General features: G+C 35.5%; 1 protein-coding gene across 1 annotated transcript; it reads left to right on the top strand.

Annotated features, from left to right (window-relative positions):
• LOC139983525 (uncharacterized) lies at positions 1 to 6,864 on the top strand. Its single transcript, XM_071997139.1, has 6 exons — positions 1 to 166; positions 1,775 to 2,104; positions 3,440 to 3,709; positions 4,347 to 4,490; positions 4,945 to 5,115; positions 5,748 to 6,864. The coding sequence occupies exons 1-6, from the start codon at positions 106 to 108 to the stop codon at positions 5,852 to 5,854; spliced, it is 1,083 nt and encodes a 360-aa protein (XP_071853240.1). The 5' UTR covers positions 1 to 105; the 3' UTR covers positions 5,855 to 6,864.
• The last annotated feature ends 2,278 nt before the right edge of the window (positions 6,865 to 9,142 follow it).

Raw genomic sequence — 9,142 nt, 5'->3', positions numbered from 1 at the left:
ATTGCTTGCGTGCCACCAACGTTTGGTCAAATATCCCAGTATTCATTTAAAGAGCCATTTCCATTGCAGAGTCCCCAGATGTGTGGTAAACTTTGAAAGAAAACCATGGAATTTATACGCACTTTACAGTGTTTAATCGCTGTAGTCAGTTTTCTGGGCTATTCTGGTAAGTCAGGAGGACACAGAAATATTTTTCAAATAGTGCAAAATAGTTTCTGCATGTTGGTTACATATTTTGTTTGTTTCTTCATTTTTTATCATTATCTTTTTAACCAAAATGAACAATTATTATTATTGACACAAAATACTATTATTATTATTCATCTTTGAATGCTTGTAATACCGTCAATATTTTCATTCTTGAAAATAAATGACGATAATTTTGTTGTTCTCAACATAATCTTTTATTTAGTAATATTTAATGAAATATATAACAGCTTTGTTAGTTTCAAGCTTGCTCAACCGACGTTGACATTATTATACATGTTAGTGTCTACAGGTCGGCTTTGGGGCGTTTGGGCCAGGCATAAACTTCGAGCAACCAAAACAACGTTTATTGAATGTTATTTTTATCAGAAAACTTTTCACCTCTTAGGTTAGGTTACCTTTCCTCATTATTGCTTTACATTCCAAATTTGGCGGCAAGTCCTATCCTAAGGATTTATTGTGAGACCTAACCTTTTTCATCTATTTAAGAATCTATACAATGTGTCGTATTCTGGAAGTAATTTGATAATCTATTACAACATAAAATTAAAGTAATAGCCAAGATCCCTTTCGACATTAACTATTTCATTGTTTGCCAGCAGAACTATACTTGAAGTTTTCCAAACAGTTGCACTATACTTTTAATCCATGACGAGAAGAAGACATAAAAAACACTTTTGAATATTACCAAAAGATAGGAAGAAAGATTTCATTAACAAAATAGGCGATTGTCTTTCAAACTGTGCTTGGAAATTTAGTGTGGATCGTAGGTTTCGGACCCTATGTGTCCACTGGTCCCGATATCATTGCAAGATTACGGACCCTATGTGTCCACTGGTCCCGATATCACTGTGTTTCTTTCTTCTTCTGTTATATTTTGTAACTGTGGTATGGACAGAATGAAGTTACTTTCAATTATATTATAGTCACTTGCACTCCTGTACTACTTCTAAGGTCCGTCTGTATATGGAGTAGACATTTTCGTTCACCGAGTTTGAATTCACCAATTCTGTATACGAATAAATGAATTGTAGAAACCGAAAGAGCGCATTAACGATTGGGTATGATATTGAATAGTATATTCTAACTCAAGATGACAATAACGAGGAAACGGTATAGGCGTATAAGTTTGAGCAATTCTCATTACATTATTTTATGAATATTGTCTTCATGACAAAACTTCATACAACGCAACCGACGAAATCATAGTTTATTCGCAAACTAACAGTGTTGTACATACGTTGTACATAATTATATTGATTTGAACAATATACTAGGTTAGTATTATAGTATGTTAGCTTGAAAGTCGTGACGAGACAAAACATGTTTCACAACTGATCAGCAGTATCTTGGACCAGCCAGGCTCGTTTGAACAAACCATATATTATAACCAACTTTAAATTTAAGTTTGTAACCAAAGCAACACATTATTTCCATATTAGTGAAATGGTTATAATATTTACCATTTGCTTACCATGTGTCCTCCTCACCAACCCAAATTTGCTAAAACATATATGATTCATAGACCTTAACAAAAAAAATTAAATGTATGTTTTTCTATTCGCAGTTAATGCTTTTGGCTATTATCCTGATCAGGAAGAAGTTGTTATAGTTAATAGTCCGGTGTTGGGTCGAGCTGAAAATATAGCTTATCTTTATGCTATACATACATCGGGCATTGGTACAGATGTTGTGGAATTTTCCAAAGAAGGTGGCTTAGTGAGTCAAACCGTGAAGACGGGAGAGATTATCGTCGGAGGTGACACATTTGGTTGCTATCTCTCGGTTGGATTGCCAAATAGATATAGGGGAACACGTTATGGCACTTATACTGCCCAGGACATCCCAGAAGATGGCCCTGTTATTACTAGATATGGTTTTATTAAACCAAAAACAAGTAAGTTCTATTAAAATCAAATTATTTACCGTTTGCTCGTTTCTTTTTACGAGTTCATATACCTGTTTTTATTTTAAGCCACTATTAAGCACTGTTATACCAGTTCTTTTACGGTCTTTGCGGTCACCTGAGAATATGAAAACAATTCCACTGACTACTGGCAAAGTAATTGCGAACAAAAAAAAACTATGAAGATATTCACTTTTATAATTACGCCTTTATTTTTTCTTATTACTTATTGTTATGTGGTTAAAATCAGTTTAGCGCGTTGACAAGGTTTTTAACGGTGTCATAAGTTAAGCATAGTTCATTTTTGGACTAAGGTCTACCATTGATTCAGACAATCTAGTAGCAAAATCCTAACCTCCACCCCAACTATCTTCCAAAAACACATACCACAATACCAAAGAAAATATCGGAGAAAAGGATAACACTAAAAAAGAAGAACGTCAAATATTGTTTGTCACTCAGATTTCAGCTGAATAGCTCAGCAACTTCATATGGCAGCCAAAATATCTACTTACAGTAGAAACATGCGGCGAGAAACTTCACCCCATGCTTGCAAATATTTCTGGTAAATTATCGATCAGTGATAAGTCCAAAGAAAGCTTTGTTGAAGCATGGAGCTATCGTTCATAGCTCAATGGTTGAAGCTTTAAGCAAATTTGATGACGTAATCAACAAGAATAGTTGTTACATATCCTCTTTGGGTACTTATTTACATTTCTGACTAATGTAGCGTAAAGCTACTACAGTACGTCATTGCTCATGCGAAGTATGAATCATCCCGTAGTTCTATAGGAAAACACAGAATAACGAAGGTTGCCAGGGACAACATCTAGACAAATACATGGATTTATGAACGAAATTGTGGCCTTTTTATCAGCACTATGCACATTATAATAAACGACTGTTGCTTTGTGTAAAATATACAAATTGAGCAAAGTTTAAGTTTCTGAACTGAATTGTCTTTTAAAAGTCCAACAATTACACGTCAAGCACGTATTAGCCACTCCGAACAAAGAAGTACACTACTTTCATTAGCAAATTGATCGAATTCTATACTGGCAAATCTCAACTACCTTTTGCAGGTGCACCTCATTCCGGTAAATTTATAACCTAAAGCTGCAATCCTCAAGAAGGAAATAGTTGTCGAGGAGAAAGTTGACGATATTGTCAGGTCAAGGGATTTTATTACACATTCCTTTACTGTCCAGTAGATAATGAAAATTGTATAATTGTCAACACAAGATTTATGCAACTTATTCTATCATATTGTAGTTGATTTTTCTTTTAATAATATTTGATGTTTTTTTTTTCGATTACTCGTTCGAGGTGTTTTGGATACCAGAGGTGTTTATACCCGAACCGTGTGGCCTGCAGTGTCAGGAGGCACTGGACTGGCGTCTTCTCCTGATAATTACATCGGAGTTCGATGGTCTCCTGGATGTCGAAGCATTCAGTGGTGTAAAGGCAAGAAACGAAACGTGAACACAGGGCCCAGATTGCAGCTTACATCTACTGATGATGCTGGTGTGTACACCATACGCAGAGGCAAACGAGGGGCAAGAGGCTGGTTTGTTCAAATCAAAGTCATTGTCGCAAGTAAGTTATTTCTGCCTAACTATATTGAAGGAAATCCCAGCACATATTTCCAATACATATATATTCATTGCCTTGGTCGTTTATTTAAACTTAACAGAGTCTGTTCAAAGGATCTCTTTTCGAAATCCGGCCTTTAGGATTCACAAATGAATTGGTTAGCATCCTGATTGATCTCTATAGTAAGACAAAATATGTCACTAAAGTAAAATTAACTTTGTTCGATACAGGTGTCAAAAGCCTACAGTGGAATGACGACCTCCCTTACTGCTTTCGAACCTCAGGACATGCAATCGGCGTTCATGGCCTAATTGGTTTGAGTGTCCGCCTGTAAAGCGGGAGGCCCGAGTTCGAATCCCGGTGGTTTTTTACTACTTTGGATTTTCCAACTCATTACAATTTCATATATATACATATACAGGCTATTTATATATAAAAAGGCTATATAAATAAAGGCTAATATAAAAATGCTATATAAATATATATATATATATATATAGGGTATATATATAAATATATATATATAAATGCTTTATATATATATATATAGCCGATATAGACTATAAATAGCCTATAGGCCTACATATATATCTATATAGGATTTATGTATAAACATACCTGTCTCTCCCGCCTACCGCAGGTTGCCCAATGGATAGCTATCGCATGGGAGATTCATGTATTAGCCGAACTAGCAACTTTCCGTGCGCAAACGGGGGAGTAGTTCTAGATGACCAAAACGAATGTAAATGTCCTCCATTTTTCAGCGGTTCGGATTGTGCAGAAGGTGAGTAGCGTGGAAATTAGTTCTCTTTCATAAATTGCAAACAAGATAATAACTCTCATGTCGATTGTGTCTAATTACTATTGGTAAATGTTGTGTGGAAATTAAATAACATTCGGTCGTTAACTTCCCTTTGCGATCTTTTTAAATGTATACCACAAAAGGAAAAACAAATAGATGTTAAGCTTGAAGCTCAAAGCTTTCTTAATTTACATCCTTTCATGGATAAGTGGGCTAAAGTTGGTTGGTCAATGTTGGTCTCAACCTATATCATATCCGCAAGTAGTAAAGCATATCAACTTGATCAAAACAGATGACTACCTCATCAATCCATCTTTAAATCAACAATTAACGTTTGGAAATGAGTTATTTCTTTCTTTGAGCTTGTCGTCACCCTGTTCGATAATAGATTATCTATTTCAAGAGTTAATTATATAATAATTTCTTTCTTTAACAGAGGTTGACTCACCGAAATCTCGAGATTTCGTACTTGCAGTAGACGCACCTGCCTTACGTTGCGGCGATCTTCCAGGTGGTAATCCGAAGTGTCGTGGATACCTCTTCTGTATGGGGGACCTGTACGGCTGCAAGTGCGCTTCAGGATGGTGGGGAAATAACTGTGACCGACGTAAGATTGTCCTTAATGTTTCTCTACTGCACAGTGTACTGCTTATCCACACGTTAACACATTGTTTGTAGGAAGGAAACTGGTGGACAAACAGAGTGCGTCTCGAACATTAATTGATTAGCATCTTTTTTATTTGACTTTTGCAACATTACTCGAGCATAATAACACATACCTGAGACGATGGACAGTGTGAGCTGATTCTTGTGTAAAAGGAAAAAACAACGAATGTGTCAAAAGTTTATAAATCAAAACGTTCGCCTTTAATATCTACAGAAATAACAATCGAAATTCATCATGTAAACATACGCTATCAAGAACTAACACTGTTTAAAATTCCAGAATATCACTTGTTTGTTAAGAGTTAGAATTAACTTGTAATTATTTGATAGTATCGTTATATCAATTGGTGATATCATCAAATCATTAGTGATATCATCAAATCATTAGTGATATCATCAATGATGCGTCTCTTTGCCTGATATCATAGATTCATATGGATTCATCAAGCTTGCATTACTCACGATATTTTTTTCTCTACTCGTTCTATTGTTCTTGCTTTATATTTTTTCGTTTTTAAATGTTAATGGATCACTTACATTGATGTCGTTTATTTTGGTTTATCCTTTGTTCAGCTTGTCCGAAAGGAAAATGGGGCGTGGACTGTTCACAGCGCTGCCCGGACAGTCAACGTGATTGTGATCGATTCTTTGGACCCGATGGAAATGGCCCGATAGACTAGCCGGTGTAAATGATAGAATGGACACCGGTAAATCAACAATCGGTACCGTAACTTGTTTAATGCCTTAGGTAGCACTTAGATCAACAGTCTCCATTTCATAAACCTTTTGTTGCAATTTGGCAAATTTAAGAATCAAATTATGATAATGATTTGTCAACCTCTTAGTAAATTAGAGAACACCATTTGCAACATATATTATGTATCAATATACGAACAAAATTCTTAACAAACAGTTTTTGATTATTGTAGTAACGTGAAATTTTAAACAGTTTTTTTTTTTAAAGTACTACACTCTAATGTGATTATTGAATGGATCATATAATGAAAAAAGACATTACACGCTGTCGTTTCTTACTTTAAATTTGATCATTTGATGATACCTAAAGACAAAGGCGTTGAGACATCCGTCATGCCCTGGAAATAATTATGTCTCTGTGTCCTATTCTTGCAAGCTGCGTTTTTCCTTAAGAATACTATTAAAGTGAGAATGAACAATCCTTATTCTACATTTTCGGTGTCACATCTATATTTCATTACCCTCGAAGGGGATGTAAGCCTCTGGGCTCACGGCTCCGTATTTTCGACAAGTCTGTCTAAAATTGTTCCTGACCAGGTAGAATTCTGTCCTTGGACACTTTGAATTGTTATAATTTCCTTTTCTTCTTTTCTAAAGTCTGCAGTGTAACATTAATTAACGGAACACTGTATGTATGTCTGATTATTTTGGGTGTCTTACAATGTTTTTTAAATATTTCCTGCCTGGATATTATATCCAAGCGAATATGAATTTAAACCTGTTGATTTTTTTCATTAAATCTGTCAATTTAAAGTATTATGACATCTTACGTATGAATTCACTTAACAGTAACGTTATATGATTTAATGAGTATTTTGGTAAGCTTAAAACAATAGTTGTGGGGTAAATTTATGTTTGGTCTGTAAAAGAGAATTGATAATCTTTAAGCATCCTGGTGATAGTGCATTTGTTCTTCCTCCTTATAACTCCTAAAAGTCGGTAGTTAAATTATTCCTTTCGTTATGCGTTTTCCTTTTCAATGTACTGTTCCGAGTGCTACTTTGTAACGTTTGCTCAATGCCGACGGCCAGTTAACACGGCCAGTTAACACCATCAGCGTATATATATATATATATATATATATATATATATATATATATATATATATATATATAGATATATATATATATATATGTATATATATATATACATATATATATATATATATATATATATATATATATATATATATATAAATATAACATTTTCATGATCTCAGTAGATGCCACATTCCTAAGCACGCCCGTACTTTATCAGAACTGTACAAAAAATATATAAAACACGAGAAGCAGAAGACATGGGTTGTTGTTCCTTACCGCAACACATAGTAAAAAACATGGCTACACCACAGCATTCACTAACTACACTAAACGTGTGAAATAATATATGAGGTAAGAGAATGTTCTGCCTTGTAATGCAGTGTATGAGTTTTTATGTATAGCTAGTAGATCCATATAGTCAGTCACTGCATGGGTGCAGTAAACGAGTCCATGATTCAAAACTAATGTGACACAAAAAACCCAAAGTAAAAGACATGGCTTCACCACAGCGTTTAATACCAAGCGCGTGAAATAGCATTTGAAGGAATGATATGTTCTAATTTACTTCATATATATATAACTATTGGAGCATTTGCATCGATATTATTTCTAGACTCGGGACTTTATCAAATCTGTTATCGGGAAATCCACAAGGTGGCATACTCCTATTAGAGTCTATATCAATCCGCTCGATTGTTCTCCTTCAGGAAAAGTGCCAAAAAGCAGCGGGAGAACATCTTTTGTGACCTGTTATCAATCATAATCTATTTTTTGTGTCTTGTATGTTGAAGAGCATGAATGGAAGTACATGTGGAGAGAAAATTGGGTCAATTGAGGCAATTTTAGACCCCTTTAGGCCTCCCAGGAGCAGCGTAGGAATTTTTTTTTACCACTGAGTGAAGAGGTTTGTTTACAAGTGACGAAAACTTCCGGCTCGGATAGCAAAAAATCTACATTGTCATGATACAGAAAATTGATAGTGCCATGAACGGCCAACTTGTCAGCTATCCGGTGAGTGGTAGCGTTTAGCTAGTGAAAACTTCTGTCTAGACTTAGAGACCACATTACTTTTGTGATTTAGTGTGTAAGTCAATGGGGCTTTTTAATGGGCGTATGCTACCACAAGCATGTGCGTGTCAATAAGAATCAGGACTTGACGGATCAAGATAAGACAGCACGTAAGGTATTCAATTACGTGTAAACCATCGAATTGTATACGATCTGGAAGTCTCGCTCCACAGTAGAAAAAGTTACCAACCATGGAGGGTCATGTGACTTGCTCCCATGTCATACTAACATATTATTTAACCATTTGTCAGCTCAGAGGGTAAGAGTTCCGTAGATAAAAAAAGTCACTATAACATACGCCTGTACGGTAACATTGAGGACTGCTTTCATTAATGGTCTGTTGTATAAACCCCAACTATAGCATGCTATCATGGAAAAGTTTCTTGCGCTTACGTAATCGACCTGAGCTGTTCGTAAAATTACATCTTTTTTACCAATTAGTCTGCAACGCCTGCCACATATTTGTTCTTGTATGAGGGTCTTTGTGAAAACGCTGTATGATTTACTACACTGTAAACATGAACATATTTCCACACAGCGTTAACGCAAGGAGCCTAATGGTGTTAAGAAGCTATGGAGGTTAATTGTATACCGTAGCAGGTCGATTGCGTAATCACAAAACTTTCCTAGCTCTAGCGTGCTATTATTGGAGCCATTAAAGCAGATCTTCAAAGTGTGGATGGATAATAACGATGTTGAGATGTGCTTTGTCCGTGTCAGAAATGTTTGGTCCGCGCGCGCAAAAAAACATTTCCCTGTCAATTAGATTGCGTAAAGCGGTCACGCCTGTCACATTACGCGCTTGTTACGTGCAAAAACGGCAAGGACACTTTTGTTGCTGAGAAACAGCGAATCATGTCGTCTGCGTCTCGTGTTTATATACATTGTGTAAAGTCCTGATAAAGTGCGTGCGTTTCAGTTGCAGTTCATTTGTATGAAAGAAAATACTCATAAACATGAGTACAAAAATAAAGCATAGTAAAACATAAACTTAAAGATTCACGAAAGGATCGAAAATAAATTACAAGGTCCACATAAGTGTAGCACTTGAATAAGTGAGTTTTTAAGACGCTTTTAAAGTTGTCTATGGTAGGGGCATTCCAA

The sequence above is a fragment of the Apostichopus japonicus genome, chromosome 16 (assembly GCF_037975245.1).
Source record: "Apostichopus japonicus isolate 1M-3 chromosome 16, ASM3797524v1, whole genome shotgun sequence".
Lineage (NCBI taxonomy): Eukaryota > Metazoa > Echinodermata > Holothuroidea > Aspidochirotida > Stichopodidae > Apostichopus > Apostichopus japonicus.
Note: the sequence above shows the minus strand (reverse complement) of the source record. Positions and strands in the feature narration are given on the sequence as shown.